This window comes from Zeus faber, assembly GCF_960531495.2.
Source record: "Zeus faber genome assembly, chromosome: 1".
Lineage (NCBI taxonomy): Eukaryota > Metazoa > Chordata > Actinopteri > Zeiformes > Zeidae > Zeus > Zeus faber.
In genome coordinates, this window is record NC_137193.1 from 58,626,560 (window position 1) to 58,647,941 (window position 21,382).

General features: G+C 44.5%; 2 protein-coding genes across 5 annotated transcripts in view; one reads left to right on the top strand and one right to left on the bottom strand.

The window, feature by feature from the left end:
- tprb (translocated promoter region b, nuclear basket protein) overlaps window positions 1-14,253 on the top strand; it is a gene marked incomplete at its 5' end in the record, with an annotated part of 36,699 nt that extends 22,446 nt beyond the window's left edge. For both annotated transcript variants that reach the window (XM_080007663.1, XM_080007664.1), the window contains 24 exons: window positions 8-145; window positions 1,931-2,062; window positions 2,227-2,357; window positions 2,552-2,750; window positions 2,996-3,142; window positions 3,251-3,449; window positions 3,870-4,063; window positions 4,188-4,261; window positions 4,362-4,564; window positions 5,481-5,765; window positions 6,038-6,195; window positions 6,399-6,473; window positions 6,756-6,950; window positions 7,039-7,176; window positions 8,666-8,759; window positions 10,028-10,188; window positions 10,307-10,375; window positions 10,488-10,576; window positions 10,917-11,026; window positions 11,143-11,241; window positions 11,422-11,575; window positions 11,973-12,094; window positions 13,615-13,713; window positions 14,114-14,253. In XM_080007663.1, coding sequence (XP_079863789.1) covers window positions 8-145; window positions 1,931-2,062; window positions 2,227-2,357; window positions 2,552-2,750; window positions 2,996-3,142; window positions 3,251-3,449; window positions 3,870-4,063; window positions 4,188-4,261; window positions 4,362-4,564; window positions 5,481-5,765; window positions 6,038-6,195; window positions 6,399-6,473; window positions 6,756-6,950; window positions 7,039-7,176; window positions 8,666-8,759; window positions 10,028-10,188; window positions 10,307-10,375; window positions 10,488-10,576; window positions 10,917-11,026; window positions 11,143-11,241; window positions 11,422-11,575; window positions 11,973-12,094; window positions 13,615-13,713; window positions 14,114-14,163 — 3,315 coding nt within the window. In that variant the 3' untranslated portion in view covers window positions 14,164-14,253. The remainder of the gene's footprint in view (window positions 1-7; window positions 146-1,930; window positions 2,063-2,226; window positions 2,358-2,551; window positions 2,751-2,995; window positions 3,143-3,250; window positions 3,450-3,869; window positions 4,064-4,187; window positions 4,262-4,361; window positions 4,565-5,480; window positions 5,766-6,037; window positions 6,196-6,398; window positions 6,474-6,755; window positions 6,951-7,038; window positions 7,177-8,665; window positions 8,760-10,027; window positions 10,189-10,306; window positions 10,376-10,487; window positions 10,577-10,916; window positions 11,027-11,142; window positions 11,242-11,421; window positions 11,576-11,972; window positions 12,095-13,614; window positions 13,714-14,113) is intronic.
- Window positions 14,254-14,387: 134 nt separating this feature from the next.
- Window positions 14,388-21,173, bottom strand: prg4b (proteoglycan 4b). Of its 3 annotated transcripts, none has more exons than XM_080007683.1 (15): window positions 21,098-21,173; window positions 20,892-20,980; window positions 20,368-20,484; window positions 20,119-20,238; window positions 19,692-19,775; window positions 19,509-19,577; window positions 18,934-18,993; window positions 18,519-18,812; window positions 17,184-18,395; window positions 16,662-16,748; window positions 16,247-16,383; window positions 15,927-16,083; window positions 15,712-15,819; window positions 15,113-15,241; window positions 14,388-14,529 (listed from the first exon to the last, which is right to left on the bottom strand). In XM_080007683.1, the coding sequence occupies exons 2-15, from the start codon at window positions 20,956-20,958 to the stop codon at window positions 14,411-14,413; spliced, it is 2,760 nt and encodes a 919-aa protein (XP_079863809.1). In that variant the 5' UTR covers window positions 20,959-20,980; window positions 21,098-21,173; the 3' UTR covers window positions 14,388-14,410. The 3 variants fall into 3 exon arrangements, with proteins under 3 accessions (XP_079863809.1, XP_079863808.1, XP_079863810.1); XM_080007682.1 differs by having other exon boundaries at window positions 18,513-18,812; XM_080007684.1 differs by lacking the exon at window positions 19,692-19,775 and having other exon boundaries at window positions 18,513-18,812.
- Window positions 21,174-21,382: the final 209 nt, after the last annotated feature.

Here is a 21,382-nt window from a genome sequence, read left to right on the forward strand (position 1 = left end):
AAACCAGGTCACAGCAAAGACTCTGGCTCAGCATGATGAGCTTATGAAGAAGACTGAGACCATGAGCGTCCTGATGGAGACCAACAAGATGCTGCGAGAGGAGACGGTCCGGATAGAGCAGGAGCTTGAGCAGGCCCAAGCCAAGGTAGCAACCACAGACCATGGAGTCTGTGTCCTCTGAGTCATTGAATAACATTATGGCTGAAGGGTTGTTTAGGCATTCAAAACCCCATATTTAAATGGTTAGTCGTAAGGATTGTGTGTGGAATGTTAATATTAGGGGTCGACTGATTATCAGCCTGTCGGATATTCATCATTTTTCAAGTTGTTGGAATTGTTATTTTGTCTATGATTGCCGATATTACACCTGCTCCCATGTGCAGATTACGTAAAGCACTGTGTTGTAAAATGCTGCTGTAAAGCAAGGAGACAACAACTGTGCTTTCTGCACCATAGCCTGGTGCTGTTGAATTAGGAGTACTGAGGGCTTATTGGGGACTAAGGATGTAACCGTATGAAATTTCACTGTATTCTACGGTATCTACTAAAATACTGTATTGTTGTCACAGTATTGTTTCCCCCCTTCGTTTCCTGTATATTCAATTAATGATTATTTTATATGATAAAAAATTACACATGGGAAGGCCTCTGCAGCGCAGCATGTGAAGGCGCATGTCGGGGCTCTCACATTCACAGGAGAGGCAAAATAAGCGACAACTCATCTCTAAAATCCAACTCATTTCCTAAATTGAAGATGTCAACATAAATTCACTTTCACCTTATGTTGCCCCTGCTCAGTAGCAAATGTTGTAATAATCCATCCAATGAGTAATTTCCCAAGGCGCCACGTTCCGCCCTGTTTGTTTACACTTACTCCGATGAGCGCGCAATTAATGCACGTGCTGTAAAATATTGGCCTAAAGCAGTTCTGTTGTGTTGTGACGAAGATGGTGGAACGCAGTGCTTGGAGAAATTAGTCATTGGATGGATTATTACAATGTTTTGCCGCCTGCTATTGCACAGCGACGGAGCTTGGCAAAATTACTTATTGGATGTTTTATTACATCATTTGGCCGTAGGCTACCGCGCAGTGACATCATAAGGTGAGGGTGAATTAAAGTTTACATCTTCAACTTTGCAACATAATGTATATTGCTGGTACAGTTTTACAGGGAAAGGCCTACGGTTCAGCACTGTCGTTGCTTGATACCGTGGTATACATTAAAGGATTGCATCCTTTTCATTACATTCCTAGTGGGGACAGGGACTTGGAGAGAAGGGTTACAATTTTTAATTTTATTTTTATTTATTTTTACTTTATTTATTCACGTTTACAGGAAAAAGACTGACAAACATTGTAAACAGTAAGATTAACCTGTTTTGGGGATCTATTTGATTAATTATTTTTATCGATTCAAAATTTCAGTTCATTTTACAAGAAATGCTGCTCGGTGCTCCCTGCACTTTCTTTTTCAAAATCTAACGTTGAAATATTACGTTTTCTAAATTTCTATTATTTCATTAAATTATGAGTAAGGGTGTAATGTATAAAATTTACAGCATGGCATAGTATTCTTATGTATGTTTTAATTAGTGTATAATCCCATGAAAATAATAATCATCATGTCATTACCTTAGAATGACCCGTATGGAGGAGCGGCATGTTTCTACAGTAGCTAAAACAGACAAACCAAACACTGGCTCTAGAGACGGCATTTTGCAAGTTTCATGGCCACCGTCTCTTTCACGGAGACCGCCATGAGGAGGGGTATTCAGTTTGTTGCCATCTGCAACCTCACCACTCGATGCCACTGAGTTCTACACACTGCACCTTGAGAGGAAGTTTTGTGTTGAAGTTAGTGTTACTAAAGATTTTGACACCCACATTTTCATTTTTACTACAAATGTATATCGGTTGCTGTGTTTTCAGCTGCGTAAACTGGAGTCGGACATCATGCCAATGCAGCAGGCAAACTCTGAGTTGAGTGAGAAGAGTGGCATGCTGCAGGCTGAGAAGAAGATTCTGGAAGAGGAAATAAAGCGCTGGAAGAATCGGACGCAGGTCAATGGAAAGGATTCATTATGTATTTTATACACAAGACACTTTATTTTTTTGTGTGTTTGGGGCGAAAAGTATTACCAAATTTTCACGAAATAGATTGGAAATACACTATTTTGTCGCACTCTTTTCAATGTACTGACTGTGTTCCCCACATGGTTGTCTAGCACCTGGTGAGCCAGCAGAAAGATGCCGATCCAGAGGAGTACAAGCGCCTTCTGTCCGAGAAAGACATTCACCTCAAACGCATCCAGCAGCTCACAGAGGAAAACGGCAGACTTAAACCAGAAGTAGCAAGGTAAGGCCCTGAGTAGCTTGCAGTGTTTAAACATGTGACTTAACTGTCGATTCAATGTTTTATAATTTATGCCCCGCATCCAATCCTTTTTCTATCATATTCCTCAAAAATGTTCTTGCTCTCGTCTGCTCAATGCTAGTTCTCTCTCTCTCTCTCTCTCTCTCTCTCTCTCTCTCTCCATTCCTCCCCCACAGGGTGGCCTCCCTACAGACTCAGGCACAGGCCCTGCGTGAGAGCTTGGCCAGGGTGACGGAGGAGAGGAACCTGCTGAAGAGGGAGCTGGAGGTCAAGAACCACGAGCTCCAGGAGAGGATGTCCACCATCACCCAGGTCAAGAAGATCGGGCGGCGCTACAAGACCCAGTACGAAGAAGTCAAGGTGGAACACGAGAAGGTGAGGGTCAAGCGATATGTATGTTTTAGTTGTTTCAAGCACTAATCACTTTCTAATTTCAAAAGATGGCTAGTCGGAATTCAAAATCCAGTTTGTGTTTTTATTTATTTATTTTTTTCCCCACTACCAGATTAGCTGGTCAACTCTTGAGAAAAGAAAAACGTTGTTGTGAAATGTTTTTTTTCCCGCAGTAGTACAACCTCTACACATGTTTAACTATTGTTATGATGGTGTGTTTCTTCCAGATGGTGGCTGAGGCTGCAGCTGGACCTTCCCAGGATCAGGAGGCCCGACAGGCTTCAGTTCAGGAGCTCCAGGGCTTGAGAGATTCCCTGGGTCAGGCTGAAAACCGCACCAGAGAGCTGGAGGGGCAACTTGAGAACCTTAACAAGGTTAGGATTAAATTGGCGATTTAATTGACTGGTTATGGTGGGGGGGTTGGTAGTTTCGTATTTTTAATTTTCAGAGGAAAAATACATTTCTTCCTGTTACTTCCGCAGGTGGTTGGAGAGCGTGAGGCGGAGGTGCGTAGTGCCCAGGAGCAGTCGTCCAGGCTGCAGGTGGAGCTGACCAGGCTGAGGCAGGAACTGCAGGACAAGGCCTCACAGGAGGACACACTGAGGCAGCAGATGGTCGACAAGGAGGAGAAGACCAGGAAGGCCTTCGTTGGTGCCAAACAGAAGATCAACCAGCTCATGGGTGAGAAGACTGAGTCAAGGGATGAATTTCTAGCAACGCATTGTCAACACTGATAACTCTACTATTCATTACTTGGCTTTTTGGCAGTTTTGCTTGGAAAGCCAAATTTTGGGAGCATTTCATTATAATAAATTCAATGGGAATTTTAAACAAAGCAATAAATAGACTGTTATTTAGGTCAGTTTTCACCAGTTGGCTTGATGTAAATTAACTGTCTACAATTAGTTTTTTGTATGCTCTTAATTCTAATAAATGGCTCCTCTGCAATAGGTAAATGTGTATTACAAAATTTGTGTTATGCTACTGTGATTATCTTTTTTTTTTTTTTCCCCATAATGGTACTCAAATTTAGACTTTTTGATAAGTTTCCGACCCCCAGTGGTTGTGTTATAGTGACAACTCTGTTCCCTCTTGCTGCAGCTGCCAAAGACCTGCTGCAGAAGGAAAACGAGGAGTTGAAGCAGCAGCGTGAGGAGCTGGAGGTGCGAGTGACCGTGCTCAAGTCCCAGTATGAGGGCCGTCTGAGCCGGCAGGAGAGGGAGCTCCGAGACCTGCGGGGCCAGCAGGAGAGACAAGAGCAGCGGGACGAACCCCCAGAGGCAGGACCTAGCAAGGTGAGGGGCAGAACAACACGCAAATACCAGACATTTTAGGTTTCATTTGAAAGTAGGCAGTGATCACAGATAAGCTTAATCTGTGATGGAAAGGTAATTTGTAAATGTGGTCCTCTAATGTCAGACCCAGGAACAGCAGCGGAGCACAGAGCAGAGACAGATCAGTCTCAAGACCACCCCAGCTGCTGACAGGGGCAGGTATGATGCACATTTATTAATCTTTTTCTGATCTGTTTATTTTAACCATGGAAATGTTATTACTCAAACCCCTGGTGTTTTTTATTTTTTCCCCCTCCAGCACCAGTACCTCCGAGCAACTTCCCCCAACTGCCAACATCAAGCCGACCCCTCTGGTGGCTACAGCCAGCAAGCAGCCTGTCAACCCTGGGAACAAGCCCACTCCGAGGGCAAGCATCAGGCCCATGATCACCCCGGCCACAGTGCCCACCCCAACACCCACCGCTACGGTCATGCCCACGACGCAGGTGGAGAGCCAGGAAGGTCAGTGAGGTCGATTGAGATTGTCATTGTCATCAGTTACCAAAAGTTGCATTTCACCCCTCCCCTCTTCATACTGTTCATAGGGATATTCTAAAAGTAGCGCCGTTAAAAATAATATCTAGGTGTTATGTCTTTACTTTAACTCTTCAGAGAGATACAATATGTATAACTCTGCTTTTGAGATGATGGGCGGTATATTTCCCCAATTTCACAGGGACCAGGCTAGTTGACCCCCTCTGTCGCCAACACAATTATCATGCAGGATTGGAGTATCCCTTTAAAAATAACTGCAATTCCTGTTTTTGTAATAGATTGAATGTCATGCATATTCACGATTGACAATGTCGCATAGTACTCAGCAGTGTTCATGAATAAAGATTTTACATTTTCCTTCTCTGAAAGGTAGCTTGGGCAGAGGCCTTTTTATGCAATGGGCACACTACATGACTTTCAAAGTCGTCAGGTTGCTGTACTGTTGACACGACACGACTTTCTGTCTTGTGATCGGGAATCTTTAAGTCCTTGTGGTTTCACCAAATTACGTTTTGTCACGAAAACACACGTGACACCGGAAATGGCACAAACCATGCCCAACACAGGATTCTTTTCATTTTTGATCACTGTGAGAGACAGAGAGAGAGAGATTTATATTTCCGGCTGCTGCTCCAGCATACTCTCGACTCCTCCCCTCACTCCGTGTCTGCTCTCATTGGCTGTAGCTTGACTCCCAAGTCGATCCCGACACGACCAGATATTAAACCTGCTTGATATCTCGCCGTTGTCTGCGAACGCTAGGATTTTCCTCCAATCGGGGGCTTTGCTCAGTAACCTCCAAAAACCCGTTGGCGAGTGTAAAACCAGGCCAGGGTCACGCAGTCCGGACTCGGCATTTGCAATAACTCGTCCCTCCCTCCAGCCATGCAGTCCACCGAGGGTCCCCCGGTGGAGCATGTGACCGTGTACGGCAGCGCCAGCGGCTCGGTTCGCTCCACCAGTCCCAATGTACAGACCACCCTGGCCGGGCCCATGCTGACGGTGCAGCTGACCCAGACGCAGGCCACTGCATTCGTCCAACCAACACAGCAACAGAGCCTGAGTCACGCAGAGCCAGCCAATCAGGAACCACCACCCGTGTTGATGGAGGCGGCGCCTACCTCTCAGGTGGAGAGGCCCTCCACCTCCTCAGCTGTGTTCGCTACTGGTAAGGGAGTCATTTTACATTTAGAGCTTTGCTGAGCGTTACGTCAGCATCACACTTAATCATATACTGAAATTTAGATATTGTCATATTGTGATATAGATTCAATTGATTATTAAAGCATATAAAGGAAATTATATTCAAATGAGTTTTATTTAAAAGCAAAGAAAAAAACTTTTTTTTATAAAACACATTAGTTAATGTTTATAGAACAAGCAAACTCTACAGTGCGTGACTACGACAATTGCCCTCTTGACCCTGGAACCCATGTCCAGTTTCAGCCACACCAGGGTCTTCCTCGGCGTCCAAGAGGCCTCGTGAGGAGGAGCAGGACAGTGCTGCAGTGGTTGCAGACACAGAGGCCCTTCAGGACGACCCCTCCGAGACCCCCATCCCCAAGAAATTACGCCTCATCCAGAGGGTGGGGCCTGAGGTGAGACTGCTTTTATTTATTTATTTATAATAATAATAATTTCATGTACACAGGGAGCGGTAGAAACCAGAAAGGGGTTTGGCTCAGAGGAAACAAACTTGGATGAAGTTTGAAAAGTAGCTCCATGTTGCTGTAAGTTTCCAGTGATGTGATGTGTGTGTGATGCGTGTCTGAGCGCTGATTGTTGTCCTTGTGTGTCTCAGGAGGAGGTGCTGGCTGAGGACAGCACTGAGGCAGAGGTTCCCACAAACTCCCAGGGCGGCCTAGAGCTCAGCCAGGTCAGCTACAATATGTTTTATCAATATTTAGTTACCATCCCATCAGGATGAAAGACAAACAATTTGCAATTATTCATGTCCCATAACATAGAATGGACTAATAAAAATGAATGTATTTCAGGAAACATCATTTTGTTAAACACCCAGTAGAAGGACATTTATCCAAACCTCACTCATCTAAACGTACTATCCTGCGAACCTGACTCGGTTCAGGGTCAAACATGCTTTTGTCACATCATGGACAGAATACAAACTTCTAATAAAAAGGCGAAACCGCAACAGGGTGAGGGCTTTGCGGAGCTGGAGCAGGGCGACGACGAGATGGCCTCCCAGTCTGTCACAGTGGAGGTGGAGGTCAGCCTGCACTCGGAGATTCCCGAACAGCCGCAGCAGGATGTCATCGTCATAGAAACTGACTCGGAGAGCGAGGACGAGCAGGATGAAGACGAGGATGAGGAGGATGACGAAGAGGAGCAGGTGGGTTAAATGTCCCTCAGTCAGTAAAACGTGTTGTCGGGTACATTCTGGTGTCTGTAAACTTGCGTGCCTCCACTGGTTGATGTAGGACTATGACGAAGACGATGAAGAGGAGGAGGATGAGGAGGATGACGAGGAGGATGATGGAGGGATGGTGGAGGAAGGAGAGGACAGCAACGAAGGGAGCGGAGACGGGAATGACGCCTACGAAGGAGACGACACGGAGGTAAACCCAACCGACACACACACTCTCTTTAATCTCTTCCAGTACGCAGTGCTAATCCCTGTCGCCCTTGCTGCACACACACCCTCTCCCACTCAGCATTTCCACTCTGCTTCATTCCCCCGTCTCACACACGCGCCCACGCCTGCGCTCTTATTCCTGCGCTGTAACCACTGCCGCCTGTGTAGACTTAAGTTTGTCGTGTGAGAAGAGTCAGTGTCTGACCTTTGTGGCGTTGTCTGGCACCAGCTCTTGACGGTGCGTTGAAATGAAATGTGACCCGGTGCATTTCGCAGCGCTGTACCGTTGGCTGTGCGTGGGGGGAAAAATGGAAAACGTAAATTCCTTTTTTGGTCCAAAAGGAGATTATAGCAGGTTTGTTTATTTTAACCATGGAAATGCTATTACTCAAATCTGGTGTTTTTTATTTTTTCCCTTCAGCGCCAGTACCTTTGAGCAACTTCCCCCAAGTTTGATTTCGAAATATTAGAAGTTTGATTTCCGAAATATTAGATAAAAATGTAAAAGTCCAGGCTACATGCTCATGACTGTCTCCGCTCCAGGAAATTAATTCCGAGAATTCAAATGGCTGGGAGGACCTTGCCAATTGCATTCTGGGAGTTGTTGTTGCCTGGTGATTTCATGCGCACCATCTGAAATGGGCCACCTTCTTCAAACTATCATTGGTATTAAACAGTAAAGGCAGGAAATGTTTAGAAGTTACAGAATAATACAGGGGACATTATGGTATAGTGAGCTTCAACTGAGAATGAAAAGACATGAACTTGAAATATGCATTTTATACAATATTTGAATAAATTAATTATAAAAATATTATTTCCGAAAAACACATTGAACATTATCTCATTGAAGGGGTACAGCGCTATCCATATGTAACTATTAAAAGTTCTTATTGTGTTTCTAAATGGGTGTTTTGTTCTGAAAAAGTCTGGAAATGCTTCTAAAAATTTAAAGCCGGATTTCTCAGAACTTCTGTTTTCAAAACAGCATAATTCATAGCTCCCATAATACTTGCTTGATTCCCACAAGTGATGCCTTGTTTTGAAGATCTGATTCTATACTTTCATATTCGAGGGAAGAAAAAAACCCAAATGTGACATTTTTAAATGTGACACTTAAGTAGGCGGTGGGGTCACATATTGCAGACCTTTAAGCGTTATTTAATATTAAATTTAAGCCTGGAAGATAAGCTGTAGGTAAATATTACAATTCCAAATAAGGTCACGGGGTGCATTTCTGTGTATGGTGTACCTGGTGTGGAGAAAATGAGTCATGGCTAGCTTGTGTTGAGCCAGTACAGTCTGGGAACTGTCCCATAACTCCTCCATTTTCCTTTAAATATCACTTCTTCTCTTTCACAATGTCCTTTTCTCTCCCCCCTTTCAATCATTCTTTTGTCCGTCCCGTCCCCCTCTTTTTTTTTTTTCTTCCTTTTCTCTCTTTTATTTCCACTTCTGTCACCGTCCTCCAGGGAGTTGACGTCACTGACCCGGGCACGGAGACGGAGGAGAGTTTGGGGGCGTCGGACTCCACCCAGAGGCCGGCAGACTCTCAGACACCCAGCTGTAAGATCCAGGAAATCCTGTCCCAACACAACCACCCCAAATGCTCCATACCCCCACCCCTGCAGATATCTCAGAAAAACACACACACACACACACACACACACACACACACACACACACACACACACACACACACACACACACACACACACACAAAAACAGCTCACAAGCGTTTTTTTGCCAATGTACTTTCTCACACACAGACACCAGAATTCTCAGACATACACACCCCAAACTCCCCCAAAATACTGACCCATACAGTCTCTCACACCCGAATGCCAAACTCTCCCCACACTAGTCACACTCCTCCCGCCGTCCAATTAGCTATCTGACCACTTCACCATGACAGAGAAAGCTGTAATGTGTTATTGTCTGTCTGGGGGGACACAACTATGAGTCGGCACCTCGTCCTAACTGGGGCACATAAAAGTAAGCTTGTTTGGTTGTTTTTATTTTTATGTCAAACAATCTTTGAAATGTCGTTTGATCGTGTGTGTGTGTGTGTGTGTGTGTGTGTGTGTGTGTGTGTGTGTGTGTGTGTGTGTGTGTGTGTGTGTGTGTGTGTGTGTGTGTGTGTGTGTTGTTTTTTTATAACTCAGTCAATTTGAATTCATTGGTCTCCTAAGGTTAAAGCATATTAAACCACAATTTCCTCTTTCCTTGGAGCCAAAAAATATTAAAGGACATTTTTGCCCCTAATTATGTGGAACTCCGGTTAGTGCTGGTGGTGTGTGTAGTCTATGATTACTATAATCACAAATTTTTAATTATTTATTTATTTTTCAACTGTACTTAGTATTTGTATGCTATTGCATTTAGGACAGAATTAATCTGCAAGTGGAGACTTCTCAACCTCCAAAGCCACACTTTATTTGTTCCTTAATCATCAAGAACTGCTGCAATAACTCTGTCCTGTGTATGACCTGTAGGATGACAAGAGCACAGTTTTTTGTTGTACAGAACCACCGCCAACACCCCTCTTTGGTGAACTATTTTACCATGTTTTGGTTGAGAAACGACTAATCACTACTCCAAGAGGGGTATAAACACCACGGATGAGACAAATAAACATAGAAGCAAACATGTACATGCAAAAATATAAACATAGAAACATCAGACGTATTGTAATGCACACTGACAAAATAAACAACCTACAGCTCGACTTGAATCTCAGTGGACTGACAGATCTCAGACTGTGATTGCCGTGAGGTTTTCTAACATGGCCAAAAAAAAAAACCTTCACCTATTGCTTCCTGTTCCTTTGTCAGTCGAAGGCAGTGCGATGGAAGCCTTCTCCACAGAGCAGCCCATCACCTGCTCCGCCCCACGCATGCCTCAGTCGCCAAGGCGACCGCCACACCAGCTGCCCCCCCGCCTGAACAACCACCCCGCTACATCACAGGAACTTGGTCCCCCTGCTCATGTCCAGGTAGGAAGAGTATGAAGATTAATGAGTTTCATTAGGTATTAAAAACAAACAAGCGTTTTGTTTATTTGTATTTGTTTTTTATTTTTTCATGAATTTATGTCTGCATATAATCTTGCAGCGTATTCCAGTTCGTCGCCAGTCGGGGGGCAGAGTCCCTCAGCTTACACCTGGGATGGCCGGTAGCTCTGTAAGTTCTATACATGATACTGATCATCTTTAATGTTTCCCTCGTGCCATTCCGTGTATGTTGTTTGTACATCTCTCTGTCGGTCTCACTGTCATCTGGTCTCCTGCTGCAGCAGTTCTTTGATGACGATGACAGGATGGTTCCCAGCACCCCGAACCTGGTGGTGCCGCATCGCTCCGACGGCTTCGACCAGGCCGTCCAGTAAGTCTGACACACCTGCACGTCAGAGCTCACACCACTGGGAAAACACTTCCTGTTTGCTGTCGCCACTACTCTGAAAAACCAGTGAATGGGGGAAATGACGTAATTTTTTTTTTTTATATAAGTAGACATTCAGTGTATATAGAGAGATTTTAATGTGTTTTGAGGTGTTTTATTTTTATGATGCGAAATTGTAAAAGTGTGTGTGTGTGTGTGTGTGTGTGTGTGTGTGTGTGTGTGTGTGTGTGTGTGTGTGTGTGTGTGTGTGTGTGTGTGTGTGTGTGTGTGTGTGTGTGTGTGTGTGTGTGTGTGTGTGTGTGTGTGTGTGCGCGCGCGTCAGATCCCCCCAGGTAGCTGGGGTGCCCCGCTTCAGGTTCGGCCCCCCAGAAGACATGCTGCAAACTAGCTCCTCTTCTCACTCTGACCTGGGCCAGTTGGCTTCACAAGGAGGTACAGAATCTTATTAGATGATGTATCCATGGAGGTGGAAGGTAGAACCGGTGAAGCCAGAATGGATCTTTGGCTTTATCCTCCATAGCCTGATGGGTTATTTGTGTTTCTGACAGGCCTGGGCCTGTTTGAAAGCCCTCTTTTCCTGGCAGCCCATGAAGAAGAGTCGGGGGGTCGCAGCGTTCCCGCCACACCACTACAAGTGGCAGCGCCAGGTACCGTCTCCCCTTCCTCTCCTCTGTTTTGGTCTGTCTCTCAGTCTTGGTTTTTTTTTTTAATGGCTTTTCTTACTCACCTTAAGGTTAACAATCGTGTTTATTTCTATGAAAAACCAAACTAATTTCATGATTCAGTTGATTTAGTCACGCTGTCATCATCCGTCCGTCCGCCCCCAGTCACCGTGTTCTTGGAGGTGCTGCCATCCGACGGAGGGGACCAGGCCTCCCAGTCCGTTCCCATGGTGAGCACCTCTGCACCGGGGCTGTTGGTGTCTGGAGGAGCCCCCGCCGAGGAGAGGAACGATGTCTTCCTGGAGCCAGGCGCAGACAGGTTCGTCTTGTACCCTCTGGATGGTGATGGTTTTTATTTTGGTTGTTTACTCCATTCCTGACAGTCTATCACTGTATAATGTATACTGTTTACTTTTTTATTATATTGCTCTCTGTTTACTTATTTATTATGTTTTATTTAGAATTTCTAATATCCTTCTTGCTATTGTCCCCTTTGCTGCTTTAACACTGAAAATTTCCCCACTATTGGATTAATAAAGGATTATCTTATCTTTTGAGTCTCCCATAATACCGTGCCATTTAAAGAAGAACATTGAAGAGATCTTCCCCTACTTCACATAGATTTTTTTTTTTTATTATTATTATTATTTTTTTTATAGATTATTATTATGGATAGTAGTGACTTTTTTTTTGTTTGTTTGTTTATTCGGTCTCAGGCCCAACGCAGAGGCTTCCTTGGATCCAGTGTTGTCCCAGGCTGATGCAGAGAAACCCAGCCAGCCATCTGAGGAGGCCAGCCCCCCCTCCACCAGCCAAGAGCCCTCTTCCAGCTCCGCAGGTACACAAGCACCCTTTGACGTGTGTATATCAGACCTGCCTTTGGCATTTTGTGTACCAACTACGGCATTCTTAGTCAAAAGACACAGGTAAGAAATGGCAGCTGAGACGACCCAAAAATCCACTGAGGTGTAACTCTGCATTGTGAGGTAAAATAGGAAGTGGGAGAGTTATAATAAAGCACAAAAATGTCACCGTCATGTTAACATATAAAACGTGAGATGCACCGATCGATCAGCCGGGGACCAGAATTGGTCGGTTTTCACCGGCCGATCAGTGATATATTTTCAGATCTTTTGCTGGTTAAATTTACACACAGATACTGGGCTCATGTACTATACTTGTAAAAATGATCCCATACTCAAACCAGATACCAACGTAATGTAGTTGTATAGTTGATGCTCATAAAAGAGCAAAGGGAAGAAAATGTTGCTGTTGGGAGGTACTTCAAGGTAAATAAAGAAGATTAGATAAATTATTTATCTATCGCCTGACAATATTCTAACATTGTGCAGACTGTGTTTCTACCGCGGCCACAGTGGAGCTCCGCTGGTTATGAAAAGTAAAACAATCGTTTGGTTTGATTCACTTGGTTTAACCTACGGTGAGGGAAGGAGGACTTCCAGTGAATGACAGTGAGAAGTCGGCCATTTATTTTATTTTTTATTTTTTTGTAATGATTGCAATTTATTTGCAAAGTACCATATAGATATAATATAAATGCATGTTTGCACTTAAAGTGAAAGAGACTTTCATTTGAAGTTTGAACTGGACATTTCCATGTTGGTTTTATGTTGTGTCCAGTTACAGGTTGAATCATACTGAAACTTGGTGACAGTCCCATATTTGATTTTACTAGAACTCAGAGACAGTTTCATTTTCTAATATTGTTCCATAGTGAATAATGAACAATAATAAACAGTGTCAAAATAGCAATGTCACTATTGTGGTAACTGAAAATTGCAGCTTTAGTCCATATGTGCAGCTGTCCAATCACGTGAGCGTGATCAGATCACGGGATGTAATTGTCATCGATGTATAGCAGATCACAAATCGGAATCAGCAGGTCAGACTTAAAAAAATCAGAAATAGGAATCGGCCGAGAAAATTTCAGCCGGTGCATCTCTAGTTGGTTAACATGTTGGGTAACTTTACAAGATGAAGCGTTTCAAGGGGTATATCCTAATGATATGACTGTGTATACTGTATATAGTTATCTGTAGTAGCTCACATACGATGTGATGAGCCTCGTTATGAGACGACTACGGTGTGAATAACTGGAGTCATTTAGCTGCAGTCACTCAACCACCACGGAGGCTCCCTGTTACACTGTTGTGGTACTCAAAATACTTTCCCAAGTTTGGCGGGTCTGGTATATCAGCGATTGTTTTTTTTCTTTTGTAAAGGGCTGTTGTAAGCGGTTATAAAATGTTATCTTAAGGCGCTCCATCACTAAGCCAAAGTAATAAATACAATTCATTGTTTAGAAGAATAGATGCCATAATGTCTTATGTTGTTCAGTCCCAGATACACGCAGCAATCAGCACAAACCACCCAGACCCGGACCCAGCAGACAGCTGCAGCGCTGGTCAGAGTTCCGTGGGGGCCGCGCCAAAAGAGGTGAAACATTCTCTAATTCACACTTTGGAAACCAGACTGAACTGGTTTTCTTTCTGAACAGATTTCTTAGCAAGTTGAAAAATGACTATTCACATCACTTTGTAGCTTGCAGTTCATCTGTTTGAGGCAAAAGGAACCTTTGGGAGGCCACTGGAATAATCCTTTTTAGAGTTAATTTATCTCACCCGCCTTCCTGTATTGATGCATCTTCATACCCCTTCACAACCTCCAAATGCAAATGAATAGGGAATTAAATTGTAATGTCTTTCAAAAAAAACAATGATAGTATTACATTACATTTTGATACATTTATATTATCCATCATCACAGATTTTACAGAGTGTACAGAAATGAATACATGAGTTTAACAGGAAAACGTAAAATTTTATTTTGTTACTAGGGCATGCGTTTCCATCCCGGGGCGCCAACGGGAGACGGTTCGCCAGATGAGTCGGAAATCTCAACCCGCGCCCCCTTGACTCCATTCCTGACAGTGTATTTTTAAGACCTTTATGTGTTTGGATCCTATGTGTAATCTTGATTGTGTTCACTTGCTCTTAAGCCTTTTTTTCTGTACTTTAAAAGTACTTGCGTAATGGCAGTCCTTGCTGGGAGCAATGTCCTTTTTAAGAGAATGTAATAAAGTTTCTTCGTCCTATGAGAATTCTGTGAGACTTTGTTTTGGATGGTACTCTGGTCAGACTGACTTTGGGCACTTAAAAAAATCGTTGACAGAGTTGTTTAGAGGCAGCGTGTTGACTTGAGGGGGAGCAATTGCCGGACGTCCGCCGTCCATCCTCACACTGTAGTATTTTGCTGAAAAGAAAAGTGGGCGGTTGGTTAGGGACTGTTATTTGGATGTCAGGGATAGTCTGGGTTTATTAATGTACAATTTGGTGAAGAAAAGACAACGATAACATGACAAGGCACCGGCTGAGTTAAGAATTTCATGTGACTTTCAAAAAGCCTAACATTGGTTTGATGTTGTCCTTAGCTGCAGCTGACCCTGAATTTTTAAAAAGCTGTTGTCTGAGTTATATAAGTAGACAGACAGCAGCCACCAGCCCTACCCTGTCTAATGTGGTGGATGGCTTCAGACCTAATACCTCTAAAGTCATCGTTTTGCGCTTTGGATCTGAGCGTCCCACCCAGGCACATGTGGTTCTTGTCAGTCGTGTTAGACATGACATACACAAGGTTAACAAGAAATGTCTTCCTGCAGTTAGGTGCGGTAAGTTTTGTTTTTTTTGTTTGTTTTTTTTTTTAGGTCAAAGGACAAAGTGTTGAATACAAGGTGGAGGAAGATTAATTTTAAGCACAGAACCGCTTCATTGAAGTGAATACAATGACACATGAACAGAGTCGGTAAACATTGGTGGAGTGAATTTTGGGGTCTTACATCTTGAGAAGACATAGTACTTGTATCCCTCTGGGACCCAGCGGCTGGGGGCCGACACTGCGGACGTTATCATTGTGGGAAAGCCTCTCCAGGACACACGGATGTTGATAGCTGGTTCCAGATTAGACACTGGAGACAAAAAAGAACATAATAAAACCATGACGACAAACTTTAAGGTAAAAATCCAGTCAGAATTAATACCATTGTTCTCTGATATTATCGGATAATAGTTTATTTCACCATTCCGGGGTTTGTTTCACTCTTGATTTGTGGCATAGTTGTCAATGGAGTTAGAGTACAAGTCTCTAGCCGAGGCCGCGTGAATGTGGACCTTGGTGCCAGTGCCCGTGCCCACCCGCTCTTTCTCCCACTCAGACATTTTTTTTCTTGGACAACACACTCTATGGTGCCATTCAAATAAAATCTGGTTATTAAATCCCAAACATTTTACAATACACCCACGAGTTTTCTCTGGGCATACTTCCAAATCGAACTCTCCAAAGAAGAACAGGAACCTCTAACTGCCCACTTTAAATGTACACTAATTAGGATTATATTTGTAAAGAGGATAGAAAGGTAAACTCTCGTCTGGTCTTTACCTGCTTGGCGAGCCAGCCGGGTGCGATCTATGTAGGTGGAATACTGGACCCTCCTACCACACGTGGGACTGGTACCAAACTGGTACGAGTACTTCTGAACCGACCCCCCTGGCAGAAGACATGAGCCTCTTTAGAATCCATTCAGCACAATAGTGGTTCAGCTGCAGTGGCAATTCGACATGGAATTGCTCATAGCAAATGGGCCTCTCCCTCACCTCTCTTGAAGAAGTACACAGCCTCTTTCCTCCTCCGGTACTGAGGCACAGACAGAGCGGCCGTGATGTGTCCATGGAGGCCATCAAAGCCCATTGCGATTGCTTTAGGATAGCCAGGGTCCACAGCGTCGTTGTCAAACCTCCAATACTTCGCCCCCTGTGGGAGCCAGAGTCACGACACAGTGGTTAATAAAAAAAAATCATCTCTTTTTGCATGGAAAGTCAGGATAAACCAGTAATAATGCGGTTATCCCATTTTTCAACAGAAAACTTGAATACATCTACACCGATTTGAAATGATACGACCAAAGGCTTTGTACTTTGAAGATGTATGTTTTGCCCTGGCAGTTGCAGCGGGTGAAGGCGGTGTCAATGGGGGAAGGGATGCCCCATGTGGCCATGATGCTCCGGGCAGGGCCAGGCACCCTGTTCCTGTCCAGCACCCAGAAGTAGTGACCTGTAGAGGATATTATAATCGACATATTAACTCTGTGGTTACTTTGTGTAGCAATACTTTCCCCTTCAGCCTTAGCCAATAGTCAGAAGATTTTGGCTGATCAGCCTTTATAGAGTAAATGCCCTTTTTGCTATAAAGCCATTGGACACATTTCTGGAGTGGATGTTTAGACTTGCTCAGTACAAAGGTTTTGCTTCCAATGACTGAGTGGATAAGGGACAGTCATATTCATAATGATCCAGAGAGAGCGCCCATGGGAAGGCTGGTCCAGCACTGACCTCGGAAAACCACTATCGTGCCATTCCTCAGCGTGGTGACTGCGCTGACCGGTCGCCCGCTGCAGATGTCTGTGTCGTTTCTGTTGTCTGAGTTGAATGGGAACATTTGCAAAGTTATAGAGGAGAAACATGTTCATATATGAGTAATAATGAGTATGATGATATGTGATTATCATGGCTAAATAGCTACAGAAATTGTCTTCGTCAGGACGTGTAGCAGTTATATTGAATTATATGAGTGGCTGTTGGCAGAATTTTAACAACCGCAGGAAAGCTCGCCACATGCTCCACATCTTTACATTACATTTGATCTGTTTCCAAAACAAGGGTCTGAACTGGATACCTTGGAGTGAAAGCAAGATATCCCAGCAGTGATCTGAGTGCTAGTGGAGTGTCTGATGTCTATCAACAGATGTTTCATATCCCCGTGCAAGCGATATAGTCTTATTGTGGTTTCAACAAGCATAAATCCAACTGATACAACCTTTAAATCTATCTGAGAGACTGTCTGCCATGGCATACCTGCTTGATAATTTCTGGGATCGTCTATATTCAGAGGTTGCGCAGCGTCAACAGGCTTGGGCGTTGGTTTAGATATTGGTTTGTTGAAGCTTGGTTTAGTGGTAGGAGGTTTCGAGGGGTTGGGCTTGGGGGTCTGCGTTTTTTCTATGGGTTCAGACATTGAGAGCTTGGTCGGAACTGGGTTCACTGTCGTGATCTCGTCTTGTGCTGGGTCGGTGGGTGAGGGAGCGAGTGTGGTTATGGCATCGTCTTGAGGTGCAGGGCTATCCGAGCTGGCCCCTGACTCGGGAGTGGCATCGGTCCCTGGAGCCTGGTCCATACCGGCTGCATCAGGATCTTTGGGGTCTGAAGAGGACATGGTTGTGGCTGCTAAAGCATCTGCCAAACTGTTGCTAGTAGCATCTGCCCCCATTTCGCTGGGGACAGTTCCCTCTGGGTTGGCTGTTGGTTCCCTCATTTCATTGGGGACAGTTCCCTCTGGGTTGGCTGTTGGTTCCCCCATTTCGCTGGGGACAGTTCCCTCTGGGTTGGCTGTTGGTTCCCCCATTTCGCTGGGGACAGTTCCCTCTGGGATGGCTGTTGGTTCCCCCATTTTGCTGGGGACAGTTCCCTCTGGAATGGCTGTTGGTTCCCCCATTTCGCTGGGGACAGTTCCCTCTGGGATGGCTGTTGGTTCCCCCATTTCGCTGGGGACAGTTCCCTCTGGGATGGCTGTTGGTTCCCCCATTTCGCTTGGGACAGTTCCCTCTGGGATGGCTGTTGGTTCCCCCATTTCGCTGGGGACAGTTCCCTCTGGGAGGGCTGTTGGTTCCCCCATTTTGCTGGGGTCAGTTCCCTCTGGCATCGAACTCGGTTCTGAGAAAGAGGCCTGTGTAGATCCTGTAAAATCTGGAGCGATGGTCGCACTATCATCTAGACCGAATGTTGGTCTGGTGGCCGGGGTTGTTTCGGATGCTGCTTGGTTTGCCTGACTGGGCTCTGTGGTATCTGTAGGAATTAGGACCTCAGACAGCTCAGGAGAGGGTTTACTTGGGCCTACATTATCTAACTCTGGAATAATCATATCTGGATCAGCCCCACTGTTTTCCAACTGTTGGCCGTCGTCAATAGAAACAGGCCAAGGTAGGGCTTCGGAGGTTGGAGGCTGGCTTGAGTCAAGGGAGTTGGCTCCTGTTTCCGCTGCCATTGCAGGATCAGACTCTGGACCGTAACCTAGAAGTTGATGTCAATTTAGGATCAAACAACAAGAAACAAGTAAATGTATTGTCAAAAGCTATTCCAAATACAGAATACTAGAATAGACTTCACAGTATTCTGGTTATTGCATACCCGTACTCTCAATAGGGGATGCATCTTTGATGGAGTCAGAGGGCGAGGGGGGAGGATCAGTTGTGGTTGGGTTGTCATCTGAAGAGTCCGTAGGAGTCATCTCTGTTTGAGGGGCCATTGTGACTGTCCCCTCATCAAACTCAGGGTTCTCCAGAGGGTCTGGTGTGCTGTGTTCAGTGGGAGCAGGCTCTGGTGGGGCAGTCTGCGTAGGTTCAGTGCCATCGGTGGTCTCTGGGTCCTCCTGGCCCATATCAGAAACTGGATCATCAGGGAGGTTTGGATAGACCTGGCCATACACATCTGCAGGGCAACATTTTGTAAAGATAAATATACAGTAAATAAATACTTTTATTTTACAATAATGAATCTTCAGTGAGGGCAAAAGCTTGACTAAAATATGTAAACATGTCATCTCTCTCACCATCATTAAGGACGTCAGTCAGATCAGAAGGCTGAGTGGCCAGTGGAAAGAAGTCAGTGTCTGCAATCAACCAAAGCAACTGTTAGCAATGTTTCACTTTTTTTTAAATGTCATGACCTTCTAGGTAAACCATAAAAATGCCAGAGTTCATGGCCAAAATATTCATATTCCACCCTTCCATTCAAACTTCAAGGGAAACATTCTTGAACTCATGTTTTTTGCTTTCTTCTTTTGACTGGAGCCTGTGCCCATTGCCCTCCTCCACACAGTCCAGTTAGAATGACATTACTTCCTCTTGTTTCTTTTGGACTGCCAACTGGACTTCTCCATCTCCTCTGGCAAGACATGGCCCTCAAAACAAGCCCCGAAAACCACAGAACCACAGTGTGTCGGACCATTACAAAACTAACTTCACTGGCATGTATCACCGGAATTGTTGAGTCAAAAAATAAATGATTAAATAATGTTTCTCAGGTCCCCATTTGGATCAGTTATGAATGTTGAGTTTTGGTGAAAAACATTCAGCTTCCGAAGATCAATAAAACGTTCATCTCAGATTTGGGTAGTGTAGTCACCTGGGGAGTCGTCAACGAATGCAGGAGGACTCAAATTTCCCTGCTCGGCTTGTTCATTTACTGTAGAGTCTGTGGAGGTGGAGAAAACAATACAACATCTGTGTGACCTTAATGAAGATAACTTGCCTTAATACCTGATTTTGTTACTTTTAGGAATCCAATACTTTGCTGGCCACAATATACCTTTGGGTTTTTTTCTAATTACTTGATTGCATGAGTTAGCCGTTGCCGGTGCCAGTGTTATACTGGCTGGTCCGTTTAGCGTCTCTGCAGTAAATTACCAAGATAGAAGACACTGTCAAGCAGGACCTAATGCACTGGTGCAGACTGCTGCATGCATCCCATGATGCTGTGCATGCATCCCATGATGATGTGCATGCTTATCGACATGCAAGGGGCTTACTTAGAACTTGTTGTTCTACTAATTCACGAGCCTCCATTCTCCCTGTCGAAATAACACCATCAAGGCCAATCCAACAGGGGCCATTACGTGCATACGCCACACTTGAATTACCCCGAATTCCATAGTAATACGATTAATATTACCCTGCCAATCATAGTAGCATGCAAATACATTAGCGTGCAGAGAACATTCACAAAGTCTTGCCACCTGAGTCGCAGTGGCTCTGGTAGTCTGGACAGCACTGCTTGTACTTCACGCAGTCGGAATCACAGTTGCACTGTCGGCCTCTCTTGAAGGATTCCCCACAGCGTCCTTTACACGAGTCCCCTGTCGCACGCAGGCAGGCACACACACACACACACACAGATTTAAAGGTTGCCTACAGTAATATTGCTTCACGAGACTGTCATGCGCCTTCAGTAGTCTGTAAACAAAATGTGAATCTACAGCCCTTACTTGTGGTGCACTGGAACTCAAAGTCTTTGCAGCACTCCTCATGAAGGAGACATTGATAGTCACACTGGCACATGTAGCCTCTGTAGTACTCAGCACCGCAGCGTCCGCGGCAGCTCGCTTTTAAAATAAGTAATAACATGTTTCGGAAACTTTAGGGAGGGAAGTTGGAAGTAAATACATTAAACTGGAAACCATCAAATTAATTGCGCAATTGATGCATAGTTTCCAAATATTGTGGAAGAAATCAATTTCTATGAGAATGATTCACACACACACACACACACACACACACACACACACACACACACACACACACACACACACACACACACACACAGAAAAGCACCCCTGGTCAATTATTCCTGACAGAGTAAATAAAAAGTAGGCACAGCAGACACTTGAAGCATTCCCGAAACGCATTGAGATACACATGCTTTGGTTTATAACGACACGTATGAAATTGTATTTTGTGTACCAAAGAATTTAAATGCATCGGATCACAAATTGTTCAAATTATAACTCACCCTGGGTCGCAATAACTGTCAAGGTGCCGGCCAGGATAATAACAGACCAAAGTACAGTTGAAGACATCCTGTCTGGGTTTTCTTTAACTCTGTAACAGATGAAACAAATTCGTTACATTTGTGTCCGGCCTATAGCCATAGGTATGTTCATTTGGACGACATATTAGGAATTCGAATAATAAAATACTCCATGACTCCTGACTTACTCCAGCCTCTTCTGAAGCCTCTCCTGCTCTAACTCTGCTCAATGCTTGTGTCTGCTGGCCTTTATAGGGGCTCGAGCCCAGCCAACAGGATTCTGTTAATTGGGGGATGTGGTCTAATTTAAAGAGTGATGACATCACACATACACACGTCCCACGCAGGGCAGCGCAGGGAGGATACTGCAGCTGGAAGCACATCAACAGGCGTCTGTGCCAATTTAGCAAAGGACGCTTTTTAACATAAACAAGGTAGAGGGGTTCTCAAACTGGGGTCCGCGGCCCCCTTGT